This window comes from Chelonoidis abingdonii, chromosome 11, assembly GCF_003597395.2.
Source record: "Chelonoidis abingdonii isolate Lonesome George chromosome 11, CheloAbing_2.0, whole genome shotgun sequence".
NCBI lineage: Eukaryota > Metazoa > Chordata > Testudines > Testudinidae > Chelonoidis > Chelonoidis abingdonii.
In genome coordinates, this window is record NC_133779.1 from 45227753 (window position 1) to 45254840 (window position 27088).

The following is a 27088-nucleotide window of genomic DNA, read 5'->3' on the forward strand; positions in this document are numbered from 1 at the left end:
GGATTCTTGGGACATGAGTTATAGGGAGCGCGGTGCACGGCGGGATCTGTAGTCTCCGAACCTCTTGGCCGCCGCTGAAAAACACGCGCTTCCTCCCTGTGCAGGACTACAACTCCCAGCAGCCCTAGGGGGCGTCTCCGTCTGCGGTGCGCTAGGTGCTCTGGGAGCTGTAGTCCGTTTCCGGCGGCTGCCCCCTAGGGGCAGAACGGCGGGCAAGGTGGTAAATAAACTACGCATCCCGTGATGCCCCGCGCCTCCGTGTTGTTCGGCGGAGGCCTGCGGCCTGCGAGGCGGCGGCAGGAGCTGCCTGAGCAGGGAAGATGGCGGCGTCTGGCTCCGGGCCCGGGCCCGGGCCGGGCTCCTCGGCCGGCGCCGGCGCCTCCAACCCCCGCAAGTTCAGCGAGAAGATCGCGCTGCACAACCAGAAGCAGGCGGAGGAGACGGCGGCCTTCGAGGAGGTGATGATGGAGATCGGCTCCACGCGGGTGAGCAGGCGGGACCGGACCGGACCGGACCGACCGGAACGCGGCGGAGGGGGTTCGGGTTCGGGTGCGGCTCCGGCCCGGGCCCGCTGCGCAGGGCAGGGGGCGGCCGGGCGGCCGGGCCGGGCCGGGGGTGTGTCCCATCCCTCTGGTGTGTTTTTTATGTCAGCCCGTGGGGCGGCGGGGACGTTTTTCGGGCCGGCGGGGGGGGGTTCGGTTCCGGTTCGGCTCCGGCCCGGGCCCGCGGCTGCGCATGGCAGGGGGCGGCCGGGCCGGGGTGTGTCCCTCTGGGCAGGCAGCCCGTGGGGCGGCGGGGGCTCTTCCTGCGCGTGGGGCCGGGGCAGGGAAGGTGGCTGCAGCCCCCGCCGCTCAGCCCACGCCGGACACGCCGATGCCCCTCGCGGCCGCCACGAGCCGGGACGTGGTTTCCAAGCGGGGGTCTCAGGAAACACGCCGGACGGAGCCATCCTGCGGCGGCTTCGTGGCTGGGGGGCTCGACCCAGTGCCGGCTCCGGTGCTCTGCCCCAGCACCAGGCGCTGGAGCACCTGCCCTGGTCGCCCACGCGGAGCATCCCTGGAGACTGGGTCAGGCACGAGAACACGTCACGCAGGGAGCAGACGGGCCGGCCTGGCTGGGATCTGGGATGTCTCCCCCCAGAGCAGCCCTCCCCGTGAGACGCCGGGACCGACCCTCTCGGTCAGGCTTTGTCCACAGCTTTCAGGAGAGGTTGGGAAGTGGCGAAGGGTAAACCCAGGCCCTGCGCCCACGGCTGGGCGATGTTTGGGGCGGCTGCGAGGCAGAGCAGGTGGGGCAGCGCTGTGTCCCCACTGACCTGGCGCCAGGGGCAGGAGAAGCCCCTCCACCACCAGCGAGCGAGACAGGTCCCGTTCTTTGCACAGCACCCCCGCCCCTCCCCTCCCCAAAGTCGATGGGGATGCGTGAACATTGCCAAACCTGGGATTTGGCCAGCTGCCTGAGCCGCTGATTCTACTGTCCCAGGCTGCGTCCTAGGATAACGCCATCCCCTTGGAGGGACTCACGATGCTCCAACCAGATCTCCTTCCCAGGAGCGGCAGAGTGGGGGGCAGGCTCGTGGGCGACGGGTGTTTGCAGCTGCAATTTGTAATACAAGAGCTGAGGGATCCAGCGGGGCCCTTCCAGGTGGCAGGAGCCGCAGAGAATCTCACTCATGGCAGCGACGGGACGGGGCGAGGCTGAGATTAGGGAGTGGGGAAGCAGCTCCGGGTGATGGGAGCCGCAGAGGATCTCACTCGTGGCAGCGAAGGGACAGGGGGAGGCTGGGATTAGGGAGTGGGGAAGCAGCTCCGGGTGGCAGGAGCCGCAAAGGATCTCACTCGTGGCAGCGAAGGGACAGGGGGAGGCTGGGATTAGGGAATGGGGAAGCAGCTCCGGGTGGCAGGAGCGCGCAAAGATCTCACTCGTGCAGCGAAGGGACGGGGGGAGGCTGGGATTATGGGAGTGGGGAAGCAGCTCCGGGTGGCAGGAGCCGCAAAGGATCTCACTGTTCGTGGCAGCGAAGGGATGTGGGGGAGGCTGGGATTAGGGAGTGGGGACGCAGCTCCAGGTGTAGGAGCCACAGAGAATCTCACTCGTGGCAGTGAAGGGACGGGGGGAGGCTGGGGATTAGCGGGAGTGGGGAAGCAGCTCCAGGTGGCAGGAGCCACAGAGAATCTCACTCGTGGCAGCGAAGGGACGGGGGGAGGCTGGGATTAGGGAGTGGGGAAGCAGCTCCGGGTGGCAGGAGCCACAGAGGATGTCACTCGTGACAGCGAAGGGACCGGGGGAGGCTAGGATTAGGGAGTGGGGAAGCAGCTCCAGGTGGCAGAACCGCAGAGGATCTCACTCGTGGCAGCGAAGGGACGGGGGAGACTGGAATAGGGAGTGGGGAAGCAGCTCTGGGTGATGGGAGCCCAAGGATCTCACTCGTGGGAGCGAAGGGATGGGGGGAGGCTGGGATTAGGGAGTGGGAAGCAGCTCCGGGTGGCAGGAGCCGCAGTAGGATCTCACTCATGGCAGTGATGGGACGGGGGGGCTGGGATTAGGGAGTGGGGAAGCAGTTGATGTGATGGGAGCCGCCGCAGAGGATCTGACTCATGGCAGCGACGGGACGGGGGGAGACTGGGATTAGGGAGTGGGGAGGCAGCTCCAGGTGGCAGGAGCCACAGAGGATCTCACTTGTGGCAGCGACGGGACGGGGGGAGGCTGGGATTAGGGAGTGGGGAAGCAGCTCCAGGTGGCAGGAGCCGCAGAGGATCTCACTTGTGGCAGCGAAGGGATGGGGGGAGGCTGTGATTAGGGAGTGGGGAGGCAGCTCCAGGTGGCAGGTCCCGCAGAGGATCTGACTCATGGCAGCGACGGGACGGGGGGAGACTGGGATTAGGGAGTGGGGAGGCAGCTCCAGGTGGCAGGAGCCACAGAGGATCTCACTTGTGGCAGCGACGGGACGGGGGGAGGCTGGGATTAGGGAGTGGGGAAGCAGCTCCAGGTGGCAGGAGCCGCAGAGGATCTCACTTGTGGCAGCGAAGGGATGGGGGGAGGCAGCTCCAGGTGGCAGGAGCCGCAGAGGATCTGATTTGTGGCAGCGACGGGACGGGGGGGAGGCTGGGATTAGGGAGTGGGGAGGCAGTTCCAGGTGGCAGGAGCCGCAGAGGATCTCACTCATGGCAGTGATGGGGCAGGGGGCGGCTGCCCTTAGGGAGTGGAGAAGCTGCCCCAGGAGGCGGATGGGATCTGAAAAGAAGTGGGGGTTGAACAGGGTCCTGGTGTTAATGGAGGGCATGTGGGCTTGAGTGAGGCTGCAGTGAGGTGATTGAACCGGGGAGTGGCGTTCCAGGGACTCGGCAGGTCTGGTGTAGGGGGTTGCAGCCCTCCGGGGAGCGGAGGTGGGGCTGAGGCAGCCGTGGTGCAGGCCAGGTGGTGATAGAAAGGAGATGCCTGGGGGGCGTCTGTCACCGGGGTCGCTCCTCCGAGCCCAGGGTGTAATGCAGTTCCCGAGCCAGCTCCTTGGGTCCAGGCAGCGCTTTGTCCCTCTGTGTGCCGAGCCCAGCGCTCCCTGACGGGCCAAGTGAGCCCTGCCCCTAGCTGTGCAGCTAAGAAATGACCATGTGGGATGTCGGCTTGGCTGGGGGGTCCAGCCCGGTTTGTCTCGTGCTGGAACGAGCCATCGCATCACAGCTGAGTGTGGTCTTGGCTGAGAGGCCAGAGCCGTGTTTGCACAGTAAACAGCTGGTTAATGTACAGCAGAGCAGGGGGACCTGGGCAGAACCGCGCTCCCTGCGCCTTGTGCCCTGCGGCGCTGCCGGGCGGTCCCCCGAGCCGCCCTCCCTGTGCCCTGCGGTGCTGCCCGCTGATCCCCAAAACTGGCTGGTCAGGAAACATGAGAGATCCAGGGCTAGCTAGGCTCAGGCAGTGCATTCAACGTTCCTACGGGCTGCCTTGCGCCCACTGAGGACAAGGGGCCGTGTGGGCAGCAGCAGGACAGAGCAGCTGGAGGAGGACTGGCAAGGAGCGTGGCAGGAGCCAGGGCAGTTTGAGATGCTGTCCTGGAGCATGTGCTGTAGGAACCAGTCCTGGCCTTTCTCTGCAGGTTAGGAACCTGATCCCTGGGAGCCCCGTCCCGCCACCTGCTGGGGAGAGGGGCCAGGTGTGCAGCCTTGCAGAGTTCCCAGATCAGGTGCTCTCTGTGGAGTGGCAGCTTCCCGTACCCCAGCCTTGCTCTGAGCCCCCAACCTGCGGGTGCAGAGGGGAGCTCATCTCCAGGGCCTGACCAAGCTGCTGGAAGCTGGCTCCTGTCACGAGCCGCCAGACACCTCCAGGGCCGTGTTCAGCGGCTTTCTGTGGCTGCGCTGTTCACGCTCTCAGCTAGTGCCCTGTGTGGGGCCTTGGTTTTTGGTGCTGGTGTGTTCCAAACTAGCTGGTGCTGTCCTGGTCGGGATCTGCAACTGGCCTTCAGAGGAGGAGAGTGTCTGTGTCTGTGGGACTGACTCCACCAGAGCAGTTTACCAAAGCAAACGTCCCTACCCAGGAATAACGCTGTGGCCCTGTGCTGAGACCAGGCAGTCTGGGTGGGGAGGGGACCAGCTGGAGGGGTCAGGAAGGAATTCTTCACTCTTGCTCTGAGCCAGACGGCAGCATCGCCCGTCCCCGGGCCCGAATCTGCTTTCTCCCGCCAGGGGCCCTGGCCTTGGGAAATGGAGCTGAAATCCTGAACCCAGGCAGGCTTCGGAGCCTTAATCCCGGAGCACTGCAGAGACAGCTGGTGACTAAATCTCCCTTTTTTCTGGGATCAGGATTGTGCTAGTTTTAAGCTCAGGAATTTACGATCGGGGCCTTCCTTGCTGCAGAGGTTTCTGAGCTGCTCTGCACTGGCAGCTCTTCAGCCAGGGCTCGAGGGGGATCGGATGAGTGAACTGGCATTGGTGTCTCTGCTGCTACTGTGGGTGGCCTTGTTCCCAGCAGACCTTATTGCCAGGGTGCTGGCTAGTGGAGTCGCGTGTGAGAATTGGCCTTTGCCGGGGTGGCTGCTCTGTGGTCACCGGGCTGCCAGCGCTAACTCGCCTGCCTGTCCTTTACTGCCATCTCTAGCCTGATCCTCTCATTCGGGCTCAGGGCCAGACGCTGGGGGGCGGGATTGCCAATGGGGCATCGGAGATCTGCTCTGCATCTGCCTCCGTGGGTCACAGCGTTAAGCCTCTCCCCCTCTGTGGGTCTTGGCTTTAATGACCCCGCCCCCCAGCCCCATGGCTGCAGCCTGTGGCCAGAGCCCTGTTGCCCCTGGGAGGTGCTCCCAGTGCTGGTGACTCTGTGCATCATCTGGTTAAACCTGCCGCCTGCAAAGGCCTTGGGTACTGGGTCACCTGGGCACTGTCTGACCTGTAAGGAGCAGCCTGGCTCCATTCCAGGTCCTGGCTTCGCTCCCTCCCCCGCGAGGGCACAGCGTGGCTGCCCCCTGTGCCAGGGCCGTGAGGTGGTTGGGACCTGCGCTGCTGACTGCCCTGGCGAAGAGTGTGCTTGATGCCGGTTCCATGTGGGTGCCCGTTTCTCTCCTGCCCCCGGGGGCAGGGCACGAGCCGCTTCCTCAGCTCCAGCGAGCCAGATTCACTGGCCAGAGCTCGGCAAGCACCCTGGCCACCAGCCTGGCTGGGCTTTTGGGACCCTGCTCGGGGCAGATGAGTCCCTAGAGACACTTTGTCTCCTCTCGTCTCCGGAGCCTATGCTCTGCTTCCTTCCCTGGGGCAGTGCCCGAGCTCCCCCCGCCGCGGAGCTCCCAGGACAGTCTCGGAGCTCCCCCCACCCCCGCCAGAGCTCTCCCAGGGCTCCCCCCACTCTCCCCACGGAGCTATCCCAGCCAGCTGCATGATGCTCCGACCTTTAACCATGGGGACTGCGGGGCGGGGAGTCGCTTGGGGCTTGGCAGCAGGATCCTGACTCACTGGAGCTTGTCTTGGAAGTGGCAGCTGGGCCATTGCCCAGCATGCGGGGTGCAGCGCTGCTCTTCCTGCCCTGAGTGATGTCAGGGGAGGATGAGGAAGTCTGGGTCTCTCCTGGCAGGGGTGTCCCTGGCCCCCGCCAGGAAGGGCTGAGAGGGCAGTGGGGTGGGCACCGGGCCAGGCCAGGTCCCATGTAGTTGGCTCCCTGCCCTTCCAGCTCTGCCCTGGTCTGGGCCGAGCCTGGCCCTGGTCCCCTCCCCCGGAGGGAGGGTAGCGCCTGGAGCCCCGTGTCTGAGCCCCGTGTCTGAGCCCCTTGGCTGGGAGGGGGATGCTCGGCGCTGGGCCGGTGACCGGGCTGCTGATGCCAGTGGCTGGCCTGTCGTGGGAACCCAGCCTGGCAGGGCCATGGCGGTGGCTGAGCCATGGTGCTTGGGGGCTAGGTGTCTTTAGAGATGATATTAAAATATCCCCTGGTGTCTCCCGGTCCCCATGGCAGCCCCGCCCGGGTGGAGCCAAGACACCTCGGCGCATTCCCAGCTGAAGGGCCGGCGGCAGAGACACGAGCCAGCCCGGCTGCTTCATGCACTGATGGAGCCAGAGGTGTCCGCTCCAGGCTATCCTGATTCCTCTGCCGGCGCCTGCTCGCCATTCCCGCCAGCGCCTGGCTTGGGCCAGCACCTCTGCCCACCTGCCTCAGCCTGCCATTCTCGCCAGGGTCTGGCTCATGCCAGTGCCTCTGCCCACCCGCCTCTGCTCGGCTTTCCCGCCAGCGCCTGGCTCGTGCTGACTCCTCTGCCTGTGCCTCTGCCCACCCCTCTGCCCGCCTTTCCCGCCAGTGCCTGGCTGCCGCTGAGTCCTCTGCCCGCCTTTCCCGCCAGCGCCTGGCTGCCGCTGAGTCCTCTGCCCGCCTTTCCCGCCAGCGCCTGGCTGCCGCTGAGTCCTCTGCCCGCCTTTCCCGCCAGCACCTGGCTGCCACTGAGTCCTCTGCCCGCCTTTCCTGCCAGCGCCTGGCTCGCGCTGACTCCTCTGCCAGCACCTCTGCCCACCCCTCTGCCTGCCCTTCCCACCAGCACCTGGCTCACGCCAGCGCCTCTGCTCGCGCCTCTGCCCACCCCTCTGCCCGCCTTTCCCGCCAGCGCCTCTGCCTACCCATCTCTGTCCGCCCTTCCCGCCAGCGCCTAGCTCGCGCTGACTCCTCTGCCAGTGCCTCTGCCCACCCCTCTGCCTGCCTTTCCCGCCAGTGCCTGGCTCGCGCTGACTCCTCTGCCAGCGCCTCTGCCCACCCCCCTGCCTGCCCCTCCCACCAGCGCCTGGCTTTACTGTACCGCACTTTGCAGAGCTGCCCATGCTAGCCAAGGAGCTGGCAGATCTGTGTTGGGCCCTTGTGCCCCTGGGGGTCACTGTGGGGCTGTCCCCAGGGCTGCTCCGATCCCGCTGCCTCGTTGGGGTGGCTCCGGAGCCCAGCTCTAGATCATTATTTCTGAGCTGGTTCAGGGGCCAGGCAACGGTTATGGAATCTCAGGTTAGCCGAGGATTTGTCCCCCCATGTGACTGCGGTTTGGCGTCCAGTTCCCTGGCAGAGAGGAGACTCAGTGCTCTCCAGCCTCGTGCCCTGTGCCAGCCTGAGCGTCCCACCTCCCGGATCACTTGCCTCCCAGTCTAGGCCTGGCCGCGCCCCCCTCTGCGGCAAGGTTGGTGCTGGAGCAGCTGCTTAATGTGCAGCAGTGTCAGAAACCTGACCAGAATGTTGGGAATCATTATGAAAGGAGAGAGAATAAGACAGAAACTATCATGTTGCCTCTGTATAAATCCATGGGAGGCCCATATCCTGAATATTGCAGGTAGACATGGTCGCCTCATTTCAAAAAAGATCTATTGGAATTGGAAAGGGTTCAGAAAACGGCAACAGAAATGAGGGGGATGGAACGGCTTCTGTATGAGGAGAGATTAATCAGCCTGGGGCTTTTCGCTTGGCAGAGAGAGGACTAAGGGGGGATATGCTAGAGGTCTTTAAAATCATGACTGATGTGGAGAAAGTAAATAAGGAAGTGTTATTTACTCCTTCTCCTAACACAAGAACTAGGGGTCACCAAATGAAATGAACAGGTAGCAGGTTTAAAACAAACAAGTCTTTCTTCCCACAGCGCACAATCAACCTGTGGAACTCCTTGCCAGGGGATGTTGTGAAGGCCAAGACCATAACAGAGTTCAAAAAAGAACTCGATAAGTTCCTGGATGATCGGTCCATCAATGGCTATTAGCCAGGCTGGGCAGGGATAGTGTCCCTAATGGCTGTTTGCCAGAAGCTGGGAATGGGCGCCAGGAGATGGATTACTTGCTGATTCCCTGTTCTGTTCATTTCCTCTGGGGCACCTGGCACTATCCATGGTCAGCAGACAGGACACTGGGCTAGATGCATCCTTGGTCTGCCCCCGTCTGGCCATTCCTGTGTCCCAGGGCACCCCTCATCTGGAGAGGACGGCTCAGTGCAGCTGATGCTGAGTTTATTATTGGGGAGCCCCCGTTTCCTTCCCCAGCAGGTCACTGCAGCTCCTGGCTTATCCAGAGGGGGTGCTGTGGAGCCAGACAAGCTGTGGAGTGGGGTGGGGATAGAGGTGGGAGCCCCAGGGTGCTCTGTGCCCCTCCCCAGCCACAGGCTGTCTGGGGTGCCCAGCTTCATGCCTGGCCCGTCCCGGGCCCCCCTCATCCATTCCTGATGCTGGGCAGAAGCAGGTCAAGCTGCTCCCTGTGGCTGCATATCTGACTCCAGCCTGGCCGGCTTGGTGCCACTGGGAGTTGGCTTGTTGGTGAGATCTCCATGGCCCTACCTTCCCCAAGATGGGCACAGGAAACGTGCCGCTGGTTCTGCTCTGGAGCCTGCCTGGGAGCTGAGCTGGGTCCACTGGTAGTCGCAGCCCTAGTCCCATGCCCTCGGCTGCTGGCAGATGCTTCCCCTCCTTGCCATGCCAGCCTTGAGAGGGCGGAGCAGGCTGCCCCCCATGTGCGGCTTGCAGATCTGAATGACTGACAGGGTGGCAGCATCGAGCTGCCACCTGGGGCTTCCCTTGTGACCTGAGCCTCTCCGAGCGTGCTGCGGCTCCTGGCCCTCCATGCCAGCTTGTGCCACGAACAGCAGCGCAGGCACAGGAACTTTCTCTGTGCTTCCCCCTCCCCGGGGCTGCTCGCGCTCTGTTATCTCCAGCCTGTGGTTTTGCAATGACAGCCTCTCGGCCAGACTTCCCCTCCTTCCCCTGCCTTTGATTTTGGGCTTCCCCAAAGCCTGCCTGGGCCTAGAAGCCTCAGACCAGAGACATGCTGGCTTTGGGCCAGTACCTGGTGTGAACTGTCCAGCCCCCCGGTGCTGGCAGCCAGCTCACGTCGCAGGGGTGCTCTGAGTAGCTGGAACATGATCGCCTGGGCCTGGGATGGGTCCCAAATGTGGGGCTCTGACCCAGCTTTGGGTGTGCAGCTGGGATGGGGTGTTGGTGAGTGGCTTAGTGCCTGTCGTTTGTTCCCTGAGGGAGGAGAGGACCTTCGCCTTTATCCCACGAGTGTGTTTACTTTGCTGAAGAGCCTTCGATGAGGAACCTTGTGAAAGGCTTCCTGAAAGTTCGTGTTCACTGTAACCTCTGATCCTCCTTGTCCACATGCTTGTTGACCCCGTCCACGTTTTCTTAGTGCTGAGGCACGATTCCCTTTACAGACGCTGGGTTGACTCTCCTGTCTCTGGTAACTGCTCTTCACAACACTTTCAACCAGTTTCCCTGGTGTGGAATGGGGCTTGCTGGCCTGCCATTGCCAGGATCGTGTCTGGAGCCTGCCCTGTTCGCTACCCTCCAGGCACTGGTGCAGAGGGTCCGGTCCCAGCCTCTGGCACACAGCTGCACCACCAGGGCTGCAAAGGACGGGGGGCTAAGGAGCCGTGAGAGCATTCCCAGCTGTGGCGCCGAATTGGCTGATGGGCATGAGGTGCTCAGGATGGGCTGGAAAAGCCAGCTGGGGGCTGCGTGTGGAGGGCTGGGCCGATTGGGATCCTCAGCGCCCCCCGATAACAGCATGGTCTGGTGGCAAGAACAGGGCCCAGGTTCTGTTCCTCGCTCCGAGGCCCAGGGATTCGATGTGTATTCCTAGCTCTGCCGCTGACGTAAAGGGGCTTTGCACCCCTTCTCCTGGGGGCTGCCCAGCCGGCTCTGACGCTGCCTCGTCTCTCTCTGGTCCAGTTGCAGGCTCAGAAGCTGCGGCTGGCTCACAGCCGGGGACCGTACTACAGCGGCTCGCTGCCCAACGTCAACCAGATCGGGAGCGGTGTCTCTGAATTCCAGGTAACAGGCCCCTGCAGGCACCAGCAAACTCCCCTCCCGTCCCCAATCCATAAGGCCCTGTCCTATTGCCTGGGGGCGACCCACACAGCCGTGGAGCTCATGGGAGAACCAGGGGAGCGTAGACACGGGGCAGCATGCGTGGTGCTCTGCTTGGGATATCAGGCGCTGAGGTGGGTCATGCTGGTTCTCTGTCATGCACAGGCTTCAACTAAGCCCTGTCCAGTGGGTTGGGAAGAAATCCCACCTCCCTTGGGGCCCCCCATCTGCAATGCTGCACAGGCTGGCTGCAGGGCCCTGCATGCTCCACTGTGCATGGGAGTTGGGGGGAGTGCTCTGGGGCTGGTCGCCAGCAGTGTGTGTGGCGGGGGGGTGAGACGCTGGAGCCAGGCCAGCACTGCAGGACTCCTGTGGCTCTCCAGCTCTCCACGAGACGCCCCTGTGGATGGTCAGAGCGATGCCCCTTTGTGTCTCTGCAGGGCCCTTTGCATTCGCCTCTGGACTCGCCACGCAGCACCCGGCACCACGGCCTGGTGGAGCGAGTGCAGCGAGACCCCCGGCGGATGGTGTCTCCTCTGCGCCGATACGTGCGCCATATATCCTTCAGCAGCGCTGCTGCCTGCTCCGGGACAGCGCCCGTGGCTGCCTCCCAGCAGGCTCCTGCATGGGGCTGGGGGTGCAGGGCGTGCGGCTCCTTGGGGCTAGGGAGCACTAACCCCCTGGTGGGGCTGCTTTGATCATGCCTTGCCAGAGCCCCTCCGGGTGGCTCCAACTCTGCTTCTTTGTAGGCACTCTCGGCTTGGTCCTTAACTCTTTGCTTACGTGGACAACTCTCCCTACAGCCCGGCCTACCTGTCGCCTCCCCCCGAGCCCAGCTGGAGAAGGTAACTCGCCCTTTGGACACCCAGTGACGTAGGAGCAGCCCTGTTGGGTCACGGGTCTGCTGGGGCTTTTCCCCTCACCCCCAGCCCACAGGGTCACTGGCCCTGGGATACCAGCTGCAGCTGAAGAGTCGCTGATGAAATCCCCTTTGCAGGACCCGGCCCATGCCCGAACTGCCGGGGAGCTGGCTGGAGGTTTCCTGCTCCCTGCTGGTGTCTGTCAGGGTCTCTTCAGCCAGGCAGAAGGGGCTAGTGGGAAGGAGCGACTGAGACTGACCCAACGCCCGGGGCTGTCGAATGCGCAGAGTAAAACCAGGGAGCTGGGGCTGTTTTTGCTCCAGTTCAGTAATCTCAAAAGTTACCTGCCATGACCCTGGGTGCAACATCCCGTCCCCGTAAGCTCCCACTGGAGCCAGTTGCCTGGACAGGGCTTGGGGGTCCCCTCGCTCCCAGGCAGAGCTCATGGCCTCCTGTGGGTGTGGAGTTTCTAGAGGGCTGCACAGGCTGGAGCTTCCTGCAGCAGTTGGGGGAGGAATGGCCGGGCTGAGCCCCATGGGCCCTTTCTGTGGAAGGGACCAAGCCTCCTCATTTGGCGTGGGATGACAGTCCCAGCATATGTCCTCTGGAATCCCAGAGGGGCTGGGAGAGCCCTGCCAGGCGTGGGGCTGTGGGGAGGGGCCCAGGCCCTCAGCAAGGCTAGTTGGGGAGCAGCTCCAGCTGAGGGTGAGAGGCGTCCAGCTGGCCGAGCAGTTTGAGGGGCTGCGACTCAGCAGGGACCTCCCAGAGCTCTCCCAGGGGCTTGGAGCTTGGTGCCTGTGACACACCAAGGGCTTGGCAGAGCAGACCTCTGGCTGGGTATGAATCGCTTTGGGACAGAGCCAGTGTTTCGGGCCAGCCCAGGCTGTACTGGCGACTTGCCAGGAGCCCCCAGGGTGCCCGCGATCTGAAGGTAATGGAGCCGTTGGCACCCCCAGGTCCCAACGGGCAGTGCCCCCATGTGGCCTGGGCTGCGGGATGGTGCGTTACCTGCTGGGACCTGTCTCCTTGCTGGAGGGGAGCAGTTAACTCTGCTCCTCGCACATTGGCCACCTCGACAGTTAGTCATTCTAGAGGGCAGGTGCCGTGGTATCTTCCCCAGGAAGCCCTGGTGGCCCAGTGCCAGTAGGTGGCTGCCATCCCGGGTGATGGCTGGGCAGAGCTACCTCCCTCTCCTGGGCCAGAATGGTCCCTGTGTCCCCAGAGAGGAAGGGAGCTTCAAAATGTACTCGGTCCCCTCCCCCGTTCCATCAGTGGTGCACATCAAGGGCCTTGGTGCTGCTTGTTTGCCCTGCAGGAGCAGGTGTGTAGGGGAGACGGTTTGTCTTGGTGCCCTTTATCTGCCCCCCCCCCCCCCCATTCCCCCAGTGGAGACGGCGCATCCCTTGGGGGCTGGCTGGGAGCTCTGCTCTGAGCCGTTCCCCAGACCCTCCTCAGCCTGTGCCACTGCTGGCAGCGGGTGTCTCAGGTAGCAGCCTGCATGGGACCACGGTCAGCCCTAGAGCCACTCTGTTCACTTCACACCCAGGCTGGCGGGAGTGGCACAAGGTCCCAGGGGCCAGATGGCTTGTGGGGCTGGTACTGGATACGTCTGTCTGTCTCTGGACATGCGTGACATGCAAACGTGGCTTCAGTTCATTCTGGGGGGCTCACGTGTGCTTGGACTGGTGGAGGAGCCTCATGGCCAGGGGCCAATTCCCCCCCTCCCTGGGTTACTGGAACCTTTCCAAGGGGAAGGGACCAGCATTTCCAAATGCAGCTGTGGTTTGGCCTAAGCCCCTCTAGCAGGCTGGTTGCAGATCGCCCTGGGGGGCAGCTGCCAGGACGCTTCCCGCTGGAGCGTCTCCTGGTTAAACGCTGACTGCTCCTGAGAGGGGGCGTTCCCTTTGGCCACGGGCTCCCTCCCCGGGACCAGCCTGGGCAGGAAAGGCAGGGGATCGGGGCAGACAGCTGGACCTTGTGGGATCAGCCCAAGGGCTTGCAGGAGTCTGTCCTGTCACCTGTTGGCAGCTCCATGCTGGGGCTTGGGCTGCCTCCGTCTGGAGGCCTCGTGAGCCCTGGGGTCCAAAGCGCCTGCGGGGACTGCAGCTGGCCGGGGCTCTTCCCCAGGACCGTGCAGCCCCCCTCCCCCCGAGAGCAGCACAGAGGCTGCCGGTGCTGAGAGCCAGGCCCCATGAGGGTGAAACCTCCTGAGTCCAGAGGTGCAGGGAGGGGCTTGGATCACCATCCAATAGCCAGATATCTGGGGGTCCTATCCTGCTGGGGGGGCATGGGCGTGGGGTTTGCTGTGCATGGATCAGATCCAGCCCCAATTCCACAGGCTTGTCTGGTGCCAGGGCCCCTGGATGCCGCTTGCACCCGCAGAGCTGACAGGTGGGACTCTGGCCTAGGGGAGTTAGGTGCTCCCTGTCCCGCACTGGTCCAGCTCCCTTTGGCATGTGCTGGCGCCCCCCAGTGAATTGTGCAGCCCAGGGACTGCTCGGCAGACAGCCAGTGCCTCGTGGGCGCCCGAGGGGTGTGTGGCAGCAGGAGGCGCTGGACTCACAGTCATTCCCCCCTGCACACAGAGCCGCTTGGGCTCCTCCCCCACCTTCCTAACAGCCCGGCTCACAGTCACCCCTCGCTGTGCATCCCGCTGCTAACTCCCCCCGGCTTGAGCCTTTCCCTCTCTGCTCTGTTGCATTCAGTCGTCACCTGGCACCCCTCTAGTGCGCCTCGCTCAGCACCAGCCCCCCCTTCCCGGGCTTGTGGGGGGCATCTCCTGGCACAGCAGTCTCTGGCTCCCCCCGGGATTGGCAGGACACGGGGAGCCCCTGGCTCCCGGGCCAGGTTCAGTGTAGCTGCCTGTGGTGCGGCACCGCACCTTCCCCTGCCGAGGTCCCTTCTGCTGCTACGCTGAGGGGCCTGGTAGTGGGTTCTGGGCATGGCACAGTCCAGCCCAGGGGAGACCCCTTAGCGCCACCATGTGGGACAAGGGGACGCTCCGGGGCAGGGCACTGTACATGCTTTGCAGAGAGCTCGGCGCTGCCCGGGGCAGAGCAGCGAGAGTGGCCATCTGCCCAAGGAGGGCGTCCGGCCACCGCCCCCAGCCCCTCGGGGCTGACGCTTAGGAACCTTTGGCAGCTTTGCATGGAGCTGCTTCAGGCTCCCTCTCTTCTGAACGGGCACTGCCGTGGTCCTTGGACTAGGCCTAAGGCTGCAGCAGCTCTCCTGGGCTGGGTGCCTGGGCCTGGGAGCACAGGGCTGCTTGGCTGGTGCTGCCTTATTTGGGTGTGGCTGAGAGGAGGCTGCCGTGGGGCACCCTTAGGTCAGCTGTGCCACCTGGACCCAGAGTTCCAGGCTGCCTCCTCCCCCTCTTGCAGCTGGCATCTCGCCCTGCTGCCCGCCTGCGTTACTAACCCCTCCCCGCTGCCCAGGTGGGGTCTGGTGCCCATTCCCTGCCCCTCAAAATAACCTGCTGTTTTTCGTTACAAAGGACCATGCCCTGGGGTAACTTTCCCATGGAGAAAGGACACTTGTTTAGGCTGCCGTCGGCTCTCAACAGGTGAATGGTTTTTGATTCCGTTCTCTCTCTCTCTCCCCCTCTCTATGCCTGAGTCGTCTGACGCCGCAGCCCTCAGGACCGATGGCCACTGTCCTGTTGGGTTGGGAGCATCCTGAGGTCATGACCCCTGGTTGGTGACTGGGATGCTCAGGCTGGGGCGGCTCAGTGGGGCTACACTGATTTACACCAGCTGAGCATATGGCCCAGGGTCCCATTGCCCTTCATAGCTTGATTCTTGGGTTCATGTGGCCGCCCCTCCTGGGCTGTCAGGGATCATGGTGGGTCAGTAGCCTGCTGAGAGGCCGGTGGTAGGGGCACTTGTGCCAGGTGTCTGTGGCCAAGGGAGTGGGAGGCTCGCGAATGGCTCTCTGGGCTCAGGACAGCGCCCTCTGTGAGATGCTACCGGGTCTGTGCCCCTTTAAAGACACTGAGCTGTCTAATAACAGGGCTTGTGTCCCTCGTCTTTCTGCCCCTTGGAGCAAGGAGACGAGCCCGTTGGGCATGGGAGGGCGGGTGGGCTGTGCCTGAAGTAGCGCAGTGCCAGGCAGCTCTGCCCCAGGAGTGATGGGTCAGCCCACGTAGTGCCCTCTCCAGGTCCTGCTGCTGAGAGGGGATGGAGCAGCCGGAGGGGAACCTTTTCTAGCTCCTCCAGTCCAGATCCTGGGGGGCCGGTGCCTATTCATGGGCTTAGAAGAAATGAATTGGGGGGCAAGGCAGGGCCCAGCCTCCCCAAAGCTCTCAAACAGCCCCCAGTGCACCCTGGTGGCAGTGTCAGCAGGGAGTGAGTGGGCCCTGGAGCCCCGGGTCTGTCCCTTGGGCGCAAGGGGGTTGGGGGCCATGTTCTGAGGTGCAGCCTGCGCGACGGAGCCAGCACCTGTCGTGAGCACTGAACTGCCCAGGAAAGCTGAGGGTTCTTGCTGACTGTGGGCGGATGGGGGCAATCAGCAGCCAGCTAGCGGCCCCCAGCACAGCCTAGGCCCTGCCCCCAGCTGCTCCTGGTACAGCAGGCTCATGGCTTGTGCCGCCAACCTCCCCTGCCGGGTGTCCCAGGCAGGTGGAAATGCTGGCTCTGGCCTGCAGCCCAGCCTTCCAAGGGCTGCACTTACGAAACCCTCCGCAAGCAGCATTGCCCAGCCCCCATGGAGTAACAGGCTGTCACGTGCTGCCAAGCCCCAGCCCCTGCTTGCAGCCTGCCGGCGGTGCTGGCATGGGAACCGCACTCTGCACCCTCACGCCTGGCAGAGCCGGGCTGGGCCCCTCCCAGCTTTGCTCCCCTGAGGGCTGGTGATTGGGCCTGGGGGGAACTGGCAGCCGACACCCCGCTCCTCCTGCCAGTGCCTGGCTGGCTGGCGACAAGCTCTGCCAGGGGAGCCGGGAGGAGGCTCCAGCTCCAGCTGGCCTGCCGCAGCGGCTAGAATCCTGCGAGTGTCGGGCGGGCTGGCGTTGGGGAGCTGCCTCCTCCGCCTTCCCACAAGGCCCCGGGCAGGAGGAACGGGCCAGTTAGTGGCCTTGGGGGCCAGGGAGAAGGAAACAGCCACCGGGGGAGTTTGGCACAGGCAGTGAGAGTTGAAGGCAGCCTGCCCTGATTGGCCCCTGTCCTGCCACCCCACTCCCGGTTGGTCTGCCCTGCACCCCTGCTCCAGTCTGATCTGTGCCCCCTGCACCGCCCCGGTCTGCCCTGTACCCCCCGCCCCTGCTCCAGGCTGGTCTGTGCCCCCTGCACCCACCCTGCTCCGGGCTGATCTGTGCCCCCCACCCCAGGCTGATTGCCCTGTTACCCCCACCCTGCTCCAGGCTGATCTGTGCCCCCTGCACCCACCTAGAATCATAGATTATCAGGGTTGGAAGGGACCTCAGGAGGTATCTAGTCCAACCCCCTGCTCAGAGCAGGACCAATCCCCAAATTGCCCCCTCAAGGATCGAACTCACAATCCTGGGTTTAGCACCTGGTCTGCCCTGTGCCCCCGCCCCCATCCTGCTCCAGGCTAATTTGCCCCTGGCTGATCAGGCCTTGCCCCTCCTCGGCTTGGTGCAGCTGCCTGGGTGTCGCAGCAGGGAGGGCTCCAGCCACTGCTGTCCTAGCCATTGTTGAGGAGCCGGCGCTGGGGGGCTGCAGGAGGTGCTGTTTGCTGGCTGCTGCCTGGGAGACGAGTGGGGTGGGGATAACAATTAGCTGCTGTTCTACAGGGGCCTTCCCCCAAATGGGTCCCAGGGTGCTGTGCAGCCTCCCACCCCTGGCGCCTTTGCTCCTGAGCTGCTGCCAGCCTGGGCTCTGCTGGTGCCACGGGGCCGTTTAGGACAGGAAGTGAAGGGGGGACTGAAGGAGCGGCAGGTGTAAGAGCAGGCAGGCCCAGCCGCCCTTCTCCTGTGGCTCCGCTTTGCGGGACTAGCTCAGTGCCCAGGCGCAGCGGCTGGATCCCCTCCAGGCCCGCACCGTGCTCAGCAGCGGCCCCTCGGCGTGCACCGTGTGCCGGGAGCAAGGACAATGTCCCCATTCATGCTCCCGGGGCGTTGCCGTGGGGCTAGGCACTGGCGGAGGCTGGGCCCTGGTGAGAGGAAGGCCTGGCCCTCGGGGGGCTGGGTGTGGGGGGGGAAGAGAATTTCCAGCCTAGGCCCCTCAGCTGAACAGTATCCCCCTTGTGTATCGTTAGCTGGAGTAGCCTGCCCCTGCCCCCTCTCCCTGCCCCAGGCCGACTCTGCAGGCATCTCCCTGGGGCTTCAGGGAGCCCCTTTCTGCAGCACATGCTTTGTGCCAGCCCAGGAAAAGTGGCTCCAGGGCCTAGGCCCCGCCGCGCCCCCAGGTTGAGGTGGCCTCAGGCTTTGTCCATGTGAGCACAGCGCCTCCCCCAAGAGGTCCTTTGCCTCGCAGCCACCTCTGGGCTGGAGCAAACCCTCCTCTGCTGGGAAGGGTCCCGGAAGGAGCTGCTGCTGTACGGCAGCCACAGGGACGTCTTGAGGAAGGGGCTGGGTCCTTCGGTGGGGACTTGACAGCTGCCTCTAGAAACGAGCTCCAGCTCACAGGGTCCCCCCCACCTGGCCTTTCCCCCAAGGGATAGCGAGCAGAACACTGGGGTACCCTAGAGCTTCCTTACAGCATAGCTGGGCCAGGGCAGCTGCTGGCTTGGGAAGGGGTTCCCCCAGGGCTGTTCACTGGAGTTTCTGTAGATACCTGTTGTGATTCACTGAAAACAGCCCCCTGCCCTGTGCTGTCCTGTCCCCAGTCGAGTCTCCTCCCTCGGGAATCCCTGTGTGGTCTGAGCTCCGAGGGTCCCACGTCATCCCACCAGCCTGCTCTCCTGAGAACGACCCAGCAAACTTCGAGAAGCAGGAGGCAGCGTTTGGCACCATGAGAGCCAGGCAGCTTGCCTGAGCATGTGCAGGGAGGGGAGCGTGGATCCCCCAGCCGGAGGGAGGGGAGCATGGATCCCCCAGCTGAGGGGCGGCAGGGTCCTGCTGCCACATGCTGGCAGCACGTGCTCCTCCCAGGATGCACCAGCCTTGTTGGGTCCTGGCTCCGCCCAGGGGGGTCTGATTGGGGCCTTATGTTTTGCCATTAGAACAAATTCCGATTCGGCGCTTCACACGAGTGTGATGAACCCCAGCCAGCAGGACATGTACTTGGGCCCCTCGCAAGGCGTCCCCCCTCCCAGTCGCAGGAGCGGTGAGTAATGCCCCAGCCTGCTCGTCCTGCAGCAGGTGCATCTCCCGACTCCCTTCCTCTCCCTGCTCCCCACCTGGCCTCCTTGCCCAGCCTCTGGCTACTGCTGTGTGCAGGCCGGCTGAGTCCTGTGGTAGCCCAGGAGGGCAGCTCTGATGGCCGGGCCACCTGGTACGGTCGGTGCCCTGGGGCGCCAGCTGGCGGCAGGTGGATACTCTTTGCCGCTAGCTCCCACATGCCAGGAAAGCTCCCCTTGCCTTGTATCTGCCAGATCCATCTCCTAGCTTCGTCCGAGCATGGCTGTACCACGTCCCTCCATAGGCGTGTCTAGTTCAGCACCCCCTTTCCTGCAGAACATCACCCCAGACGTTCATCCTCCCCTTCCCTTCCACACTGGCTCGCTCGTTGGGCAGCTGGTCCGAGCGCTGCTTCTCGGTGCTCTGCCTCTCGCAGTGCTCAGCTGGTCAGGTCTCCTGCCTTCTCTCCCAGGGGTGTGTCTGGGCGTTGGGTCACAGGGTAGGTCCCTTGCTCCTAGCTAATCGTGGCCCCATCCCTCTTTCAGGTTTTGTGGATGGGGATGTGGACAGTAAAGGTAAGTGCCCCATCCCTGCCCACATTGCCTGGCAGTCACAGTGGGGCATGGGGCAAGGTCTGATCCCAACCCATGGGAGGGGGCAGCTCTGGCCCTTGCAGGGCTGGGAGCTTCAGGTATGCTGGGGGAGGGTGGCACATTCTGCTTCATTGCCAGGGGCAAGGAGGGGGACTTGCCTGGGAGCGCAAAAGCCTAAAGTGCCAGCAGGCCTGGGAGAACTACAGTTCCCAGTGTGCACTGCTTCATGGGGGGCTGCTTGGCTCCACATGGAGCATTGCATGCTGGGACCTGTAGTCTCTCGGCCCCATTGCCCTGTTAATGCCAGGCATGGCTACCGTTTAACAACACTTCCAGTCACCAGTGCCCTGGGGGTTTGGCGGGGCCGGGGGCTGGGCTGGCCCCCTCTGCACAAGGCTCATCCCTGCCCTTCTCCCCTTGCCAGTGTTTCTTTTCCAAGTGCCTCCCATCGAGGAGAACTTCCTGGATGACAACAAGCACTTACTGAAGCCCTGGGACACCAAGAAGGTGGGTGTGGGGGTCCTGGGGTGAGACTGCGCTGCTGTCAGTGGGGACCCGGGGGTTTGAGAGCCCTGGTGTGTTTCCAGTGCTGGTAGGGGGTACGTGGTGGGAGGAGGGCTCCCCGCAGGGTGGGCCTGTATGACGGGGTTGGAGGTCCTGGGGTGGGAGTGGGGCCATGCTGCTCTCAGTGCCCACACGTCTCAGCTCGGCTGGTGCTGTGGGCACTGGCTTCCTGCCTCTGGCACCTGGAATGTTGCAATGTATGTTTACCTCTCTCCTGCCCAGAAACTGGGGTGAGGGTGGGGTGAGGTAAACGCCCTGCCCAGGCTCACCCCCCTCCCCTCTCTGATTTCCCAGCTCTCGTCGTCCTCGGCCAGGCCCAGATCCTGCGAAGTCCCCGGGATCCAGTAAGTGCTGTGCCTGGGCATGTCACGCTGCTGTAATAGCCCTTAGCATCTCGCGGGCATCGCTCAGGCCCTCGTGGGGGAGTCTGGGTCATCTCCCTTTCACGGGGGTTGGGGGGGACTGAGGCATGGGGACTTGCCCAAAGCCACAGAAGTAAGTCCATGGTGGAGCAGGGAACAGAACCAGGAGTCCTGCCTCCCAGCCCTCTGTTCACTCACTAGGCCACACTTCCTCCCGCAGCTGGGCCCAGAACCCAGGAGTCTCTGACTCTGGGTGCTCAGGAGTGGCGCCTTTGCTGAGCAGTGTCTCTCTGTTTCTTTCAGTATCTTTCCGTCCCCCGATCAGCCTGCCAATGTCCCGCTCATCCCCGCCGCCCTGAACACGGGTGGTTCCCTGCCTGACCTCACCAGCCTGCACTTCCCCTCCCCACTGCCCACCCCCCTGGACCCCGACGAGTCGAACTACCCCAGCCTGAGCGGCGGGAGCAGCACCGGTAACCTGGCCAACACCATGACGCATCTGGGCATCAGCAGCAGCATGGGACTTGGGACGGGCTACGGCTCCGCAGGTGAGGGCTCCGGGCTGCAGCCCGGCTCCTGGCAGAGCCACAGCAGCAGTGCTGCCCAGAAGAGGAGTCGACCTGTGGCCGTGCGGGCAAGGGCTGCGTCGGACTCGTGCTGGGCTCCTTCCTCCTCAGAGCCCAGTGCTGAGGATGGGACGTCAGCCAGGCCACCCAGCTCCACCCCGGCCCATGGGACTTAGCCAGGGCTGAATTTGGCCCAGGGTCATGGGTGTCTTGGATCCTCACGGAGTGGAGCTGGGGAACGAGCAGGCCCCAGGGGTCCCTGAGCATGTGCTCTGAGGGAGCTGCTGGTGCTGGGAGGTCGGGGGCGACTGGATGTTACTGAGGAGGTGCAGCAGGATCTGGTGATTCTGCACCTGCAGCAAGCTCCTCCCTTGCCCCCATCCCAGGTGGGGACGGAGAATGGCCTGGCCTGGGCTGAGCTGGGCATGTCCCCCTGCAGCGTCTGGGCACATGAGAGCCTCTCAGGTCATTTCGGTGGCAGGGTTAGCAGGACACGAGCTGAGGCGTTGTATAGGGAAGAGCCGAGCCCCCTCCCGGGAGCCCCGGTGCTCGCCCTGCAGAGGAAGCCGTCAGGTGAGCCGGGGCTGCGTCCCTTGAGCCAGGTGCCCGCTGGAGGGGGTCTCGGGCCACGATCTGATTCCATCGCTAGGTTTGTTTGTTTCTGTTGCCGTCTCCATCGTTTTGGTCTCCCCTCCCCCTCCATCCCGCCCAGGGGGCGGAGCCTCGCTCGCGCGCTGATTGCCATGGGTAACGGTGGTGTCTCTTCTTTTTTTGTCCCCACAGGACTTACCTCACCTATGCAGAGCTCCCTGAGTAACCCCGCCCTGCAGTCCTCGCTTAGCAATCCCAACCTGCAGGCCTCCCTGCGCCCCCAGTCGCTGAACTCCTCCCTTAGCAACCCCTCCCTGCAGTCCTCCCAGAGCAGCTCCTCCATCCCCTCCTCCCTCAGCACCCCCTCACTCCCCTCCTCCCTCAGCAGCCAGTCCATGCAGTCCTCGCCCAGCAACCCCAGCCTGCAGGCCAGCTTTAGCAGCTCCTCCTACGCCCCCCTGGTGCAGGCGTCCATAAACACGTCGCCCCGCCGAAGGGCCCCGCTCAGCCCCCTCACCCTCCCAATGGGCGGCGACTCGAGAAGGCAGCACCCCAAACAGTTCTCACCAACAATGTCACCCACATTGTCCTCCATCACCCAGGTATGCATGATCCATCATCACCCCGTTCCTCTTTCAGTTCCTCCTGTCGTCCTGTTTTTGCCATCCTCATCTCAGCGGGAGGCCGGGAGCCGTAGGGCGGGGAGCTGGCACCCGGCGCTGCCCTGGCCCCAGGCGGGTCGCTGCTCCACAGGGCACTTGGAGAAGTTGGAGATGATTGTGTGTATTCGGGCGGGGCCGGGTGCTGCACAGACGGTCCGCGGTCGGCAGACAAGCCAGAGGATGGGGCAGGGAAGCCTTCTCCCCGGTCACACTCTGGGAGCCAAGGCCCAGAGAGATGCAGTGACCGGCTCAAAGAGCTGGGAGCAGGACGCTCCTGTCCCAAATCCCAGCTCCTCCACTGGCCCCGGGGACCTGAGGGAGTCTCCAGCTGGCTTGAAGGCAGCCAGTCTGGAGGGTCTCGGTCCCAGGGCACAGCAAACGCCCCGTCAGGCCAGGCTGTGCAGGGAGGCAGCCCCGGGGCGTGAGCGTGCTCTGGGACAAGGCCCTCAGCTGGGCCAGGGCTGGGTGTCGGGGAAGGCGCAGCCGCTCGGGGCGCGGAAGATTCAATGTGATGCTGGGCATGAAGGCTTCTCTGGCTGCTGCTCCTGAGGCAGATGGGGGCCAGCTTGCTCTCCCCAGCCACGGCATCGTCTGGGCTGCACCCCATTAACCAGGCTTCTGCTGGCCGTGGGTGGGGTGCACAGAGCTTGGCTCTAGCTGAATTGGAGCCCTCCTTGCTGCCAGGCCAGGACGTCTGTGCCCTGGGGAAGGGGCGGAAACACCCTGCAGTGAGGTTGGAGGAAGCGGGGCCTTCTCCACACATGGATCTCTGCAGAGGGAAGTGGCAGGGGCTGGTGGAATCCAGGGAGCTTGGTCCTTGTGTCCCTGGAGATTGGTCTTGGCTGAGGCCTTCTGACTTCTGCCTCTCCCAAGCTCCCTCCTCCCAGCCTCGCCGGGATGGTCTGATGCCCCAGGCGAACACGCTTCTAGGCGGGGGAGGGAAACGGATGCATTTCCCTCCCCTGACCCCCAGCATACACGGCTGGCCAGAGAAAAGCCTGGAGTATCTGTCAGGTGCAGAGAGTGTATTTTCACTGTTAGCTGCTGGAACTCTCTGCCACAGGATCTCATTGAGTCCCAAGATATAAGGGGGCAGATGTATCCAAGGACCTTGGGAACATCCCTAGTCCTGTTGGAGGGTAGAGAAAAAGGAAAAGGCTCAGCCCCCTCCTGGTTGGGCCTCAGACAGACGGGCCTGGGGCTCCTTCCCCTCAGAATGGTCCCTGAAGCAGCTGGCACTGATGACTCAATGACGGGAGAGTGGGCCAGGGTCTGGCACCAGAGCTGGGGGCCGGGTGGTGTCTCACAAATAGCTTGGCTGTTTAGAAGGAGCGGGACCCCTGGGCCAGATCCCTGCCAGGCTTGGTGCCTGGCTGTAACCCTTGCTGTGCTGGGTGTTCGCAGGGCGTGCCATTGGACACCAGCAAGCTGCCAGCCGACCAGAGGCTCCCGCCATATCCCTACAACCAGCCTGGCCTGCTTGTGCAATCTCAGCAGCCTCTGCAGCAAACTCAGAAGCCCCAGCACCAGACACAGCCGGCCCGGCAGCAGCAGTCCCAGCAGCACAGCGCGCCCACGCAGCGGCCGTACCTCTCGCAGTACCAGCATAATTCCTCACTACAGCAGCAGCTTGGCCAGCCGCTAGGCGACTTCAGCCTGGGCAGCGTGAGTCCCAGTGCAGGCTGTCTCTCTGCTGAGGGGCCCTGGCGCTCGCTGCCAGGTGATAGGAGCAGAGACCCTCGGGGGGCTGGGGATGCTCCCCAGGAGGCAGGTTCCTTCTAAGTCACCAGTAATGTAGCCGTTCAGCTGCCCTGGCCTAGCCCACCCAACACCAGCTGTGTTCAGGCCACGCTCCTGGAGTGGCTGCTGGTGCCAGCCCAGCCCCCGGTTCCCGGCCCTCCAGGCTGCTTCTGTGGACTGCTTTCCCCCAGTCAGTGCTGGGATCTCTGGGAGCCGCGTTCTGAGCGCCCACCCCTGCCATGACTAGCCTGCGGGGCTCCTTTGGGAGTGGTTTGGCAGCACCATCTCCAGCTCATGGCAAGGGAGGTGGAGTCAGCGTGAGGCAGGACTGGCTGGCGCTGGCAGGCAGTGGGAGCAGGGCAGCCCCCTGCGCAGGATGCGGATTTCTGTTGCACCTGCTCCTCGTCCCACTGCGGGCGATTCCTCACGTGCTCCCTGCGGCCGTAGATGCTGAGGGATAGAGGGGGCTGCTGGGTTGTCTGGTCCCTGCAGCGGGTTCCTCTAAGTCAGTCTCCAACCTTTTTACGCCCAAGGTCGCTTTTTGAATTTAAGGGCAACCCAGGATCTACCCCCCCCCTCCCCAATACCCCATCCCACCCCACTCACTCCGTTTCCCTCCCCCCGTCACTCGCTCTCTCCCACCCTCACTCACTTCCACCAGGTTGGAGTAGGAGTTTGGGAGGGGGTGTGGGCTCTTGAGCTGGAGTCGAGGGGTGTGCAGTGTGGGAGGGGGCTCTGGGCTGAACCTGGGGCAGGGGTGAGGGGTGCAAGCTCTGGAAGGGAGTTTGGGTGCAGGAGAGGGCTCTGGGCTGGGGCAGAGTGTTGGGGTGCAGGGTGGTACAGGGTGCTGGCTCTGGGAAGGGGTTCGGGGTGCAGGAGTGGGCTGGGGCTTGGGGTGCAGCCTTCTTCCGGGCAGCACTTATCTCCAGGGGCTCCCGGTTGGCGGTGCGGCGCAGCGTGGCTGCCACTAAGGCAGACTCCCTGCCTACTCCACAGTGCTTCTGGCAGGGGCCGGGAACATGTGGCTCCGCACACCTCCCCTCTCTGCAAGCTCCCCATTCCGGCCAATGGGAGCTGCGGGGGCAGTGCTTGCAGGCAGGAGCAGCATGTGTAGGGAGACGCCTGCCCCACGGCCCGCGGGGCCACACTGGCTGCTTCCGGGAGCAGCATGGGGCCAGGGCAGGCAGGGAGCCTGTCTGTGCTGCCGGAGATCGCGATTGACCCGTCGGTCACCACGGCTCTGAGACGTTCTCCTTTTGGCCCAGGAATCCTGGTCCCCAGCGCCGTCTCTGCCCACGGAACGGCGGCCGGGGCCCTTCTCCTGGGCAAGTCACTGAGTCCCCCGCCCCGTGTCTCCCTGCAGCTAGAGCAGTTCAGCATGGGCGAGAGCCCCCCGGGCAGCTTCCCGCTCAACCACAACACCTTCCCCGAGGACCTGGGTGCCTTGAACTACCACTCGGCAGAGAACCTGGGCTTCTCCGCCAGCGGCAGCAGCTTCCACGAGCCCCATCTCCTCAGCCGGCAGAACCTGAGCAACTGCGGCCGCCATGGGCCCATCCCCAACATCGTCCTCACAGGTGCGTGGGCGCCAGCGTGTCGCAGGCGCTGGGCTGGGGTGCACCCCCTCTGGCGGCCCCCCGGCACCGTGTGGATTGTGCAGTGGGTGGAGCGAGTTTGCTAGGTCTCAGCCCAGTTTGCAGTGGGACCGGTCAGCAGCCAATAGCCGAGCCACACACAGCGTGGGCCATGGAGGCCAGGCCCCTCTTCTGGAGGTTCCTCCAGGGCGGGGGTTTGGCCCTGCTAGTGGAATGGAACTGGGAGCCAGCTGAGAGGGTGGCTGGGCTTTGCTGAAGGAAAACTGCCCCGTGCCCCCTACTTCCCAGGGCCCCCCGGATGCTCAGCCCCCCCTGCTGGCGGGATGGGCTCTTCCGGCTGCCCCACACCACCACCACCATCACCATTGCACACTATCCTGCCCTGGGTCTGACCCTTCCTTTCCAACCCCAGGGGACTCCCCGCCCGGCATCTCCAAGGAGATCGCATCGGCACTGGCCGGGGTCCCCGGCTTCGAGGTGGACACGTCCCTGGGCCTGGAGGAGGATCTCAAGATCGAGCCCCTTACCCTGGATGGCCTGAGCATGCTGAGTGACCCCTACGCCCTCCTGACAGACCCCGCGGTGGAGGACTCCTTCCGGACAGACCGGCTGCAGTGAGGGGGACCCACCCTGGGCAGGTGGCAGAGTGCTAGGGAGGAGAGAACAGACTTTGAGCATCGCAAACAGGCCTGACTTCCAGGGACAAATCGCCCGCCCTGGGCCTGGCGCTGTGCCCACCCTCGCTGCCCTGATCTGCGTGAAACCTCCTAGGGCCAAGAGCACTGAGCAGCTGGGCCCAGGCGCCAGAACTCTGCCAAAAATCACTCAAAGCCGGGCCAGTGCCAGCCTCTGCTCCCAGCAGCAACCCCTCGCCCTGTGCTGGGAGGTGGCCAGGGCTCTCCGCCCGCTAAGCAGGGGAGGACGTGAGGTCGTCGAGCTCTGTGCCAGAGGTCTGGGGGACCTGCACTTCTGTGAAGGATGGAGGCTGCCTCCAGGGACCTCGATCCTCTAAATAGATGAGAGGTGGTGGTGAATGCAGCGTCACCGTGCTGGAGGGAGTGGGCCTGTGGTGGGGGAGTCCACGGTCTCCTAACCCCACGGCCAGGGTGGAGGCGAGCATGGGGCTCTGTGCCCTCAGCTTCCGGGCAACAGTCTGTCCACAAGCCGGCGTGGCTGCGTTTGCAGCCCCGGGCCGGCCATGTATATAACTCTTCTGTTAGCTAGCGACCCGAGTCCCAGTGCCCCGGGCCTGGGCCTTGGGGTTTGGTTTTGTTTTTGCTAATCATAATGTTTAAAAACAAAATTGATCCCTCGTCTTTTCCCGCTGAGCTGTGTGTACCCTGTCCCCTGCCGAGCTGTGGGTAGGGGGGCCCTGCCCAGGGTGGCGGAGGACTGGGCTATGTATAAAGCACTTGTAACTTTGAATCCTTGTCTATTGTGAGGTCACGTCCTGGATCTGTGTTGGGGGGGCCCTTCGGGGGGAGCAGATCCCATGGGGCTGAGGGAGATGGGGGCCCCAGACCTCTGTGCTCCCCGACAGACCCCTTGCTATGGAGGAGAAAAACAGAGTGATTTATTATTATTTTTTAAATATATTCTATGTTAATTAACAGTGTTGCATTGATTTGGGAGGATTTTGGGAGGCGGTTGGGGGGGGCAGTGGGTCCGGCGAAGTGAGGTCCCCTCACTCACATCCCTCCAAGCCTGGGCCCAGGTTGGAGGGACCTTGATGCTGTCCTGGGGCCTGCACAGGGGTGGGTGGGGATTGTGCACTGGGGGCATTTGCAGCCAACATTAGTCCCTGACCCAGAGGTTTTCCAAATCCCTGCTGGGCTGGGCAGCCTGAGCAGCGGGGGTGTCTCTGGAGGCAGTTGGTGGTTTAGGGACACCCAGAGCAGGTGGTCGCATCCCTGCTCATCCTGGCGAACAGCCATTGGTGGACGTATCCTCCATGAGCTTATCTCCTTTTTTGAACCCAGTTATACTTTTGGCCTTTCCAGCATCCCCCGGCAGCGAGTTCCACAGGT

General features: G+C 63.8%; 1 protein-coding gene across 2 annotated transcripts; it reads left to right on the forward strand.

The window, feature by feature from the left end:
• The first annotated feature begins 260 nt into the window (after positions 1-260).
• CRTC2 (CREB regulated transcription coactivator 2) lies at positions 261-26671 on the forward strand. 2 transcript variants are annotated; one of them, XM_032793648.2, is made up of 14 exons: positions 261-485; positions 10154-10255; positions 10732-10848; positions 11075-11136; positions 14645-14713; positions 18271-18374; positions 18934-18963; positions 19406-19488; positions 19840-19889; positions 20211-20455; positions 21257-21666; positions 23131-23391; positions 24830-25043; positions 25474-26671. In XM_032793648.2, the coding sequence occupies exons 1-14, from the start codon at positions 321-323 to the stop codon at positions 25677-25679; spliced, it is 2118 nt and encodes a 705-aa protein (XP_032649539.1). In that variant the 5' UTR covers positions 261-320; the 3' UTR covers positions 25680-26671. The 2 variants fall into 2 exon arrangements, with proteins under 2 accessions (XP_032649539.1, XP_074927130.1); XM_075071029.1 differs by lacking the exon at positions 14645-14713 and having other exon boundaries at positions 287-485.
• The last annotated feature ends 417 nt before the right edge of the window (positions 26672-27088 follow it).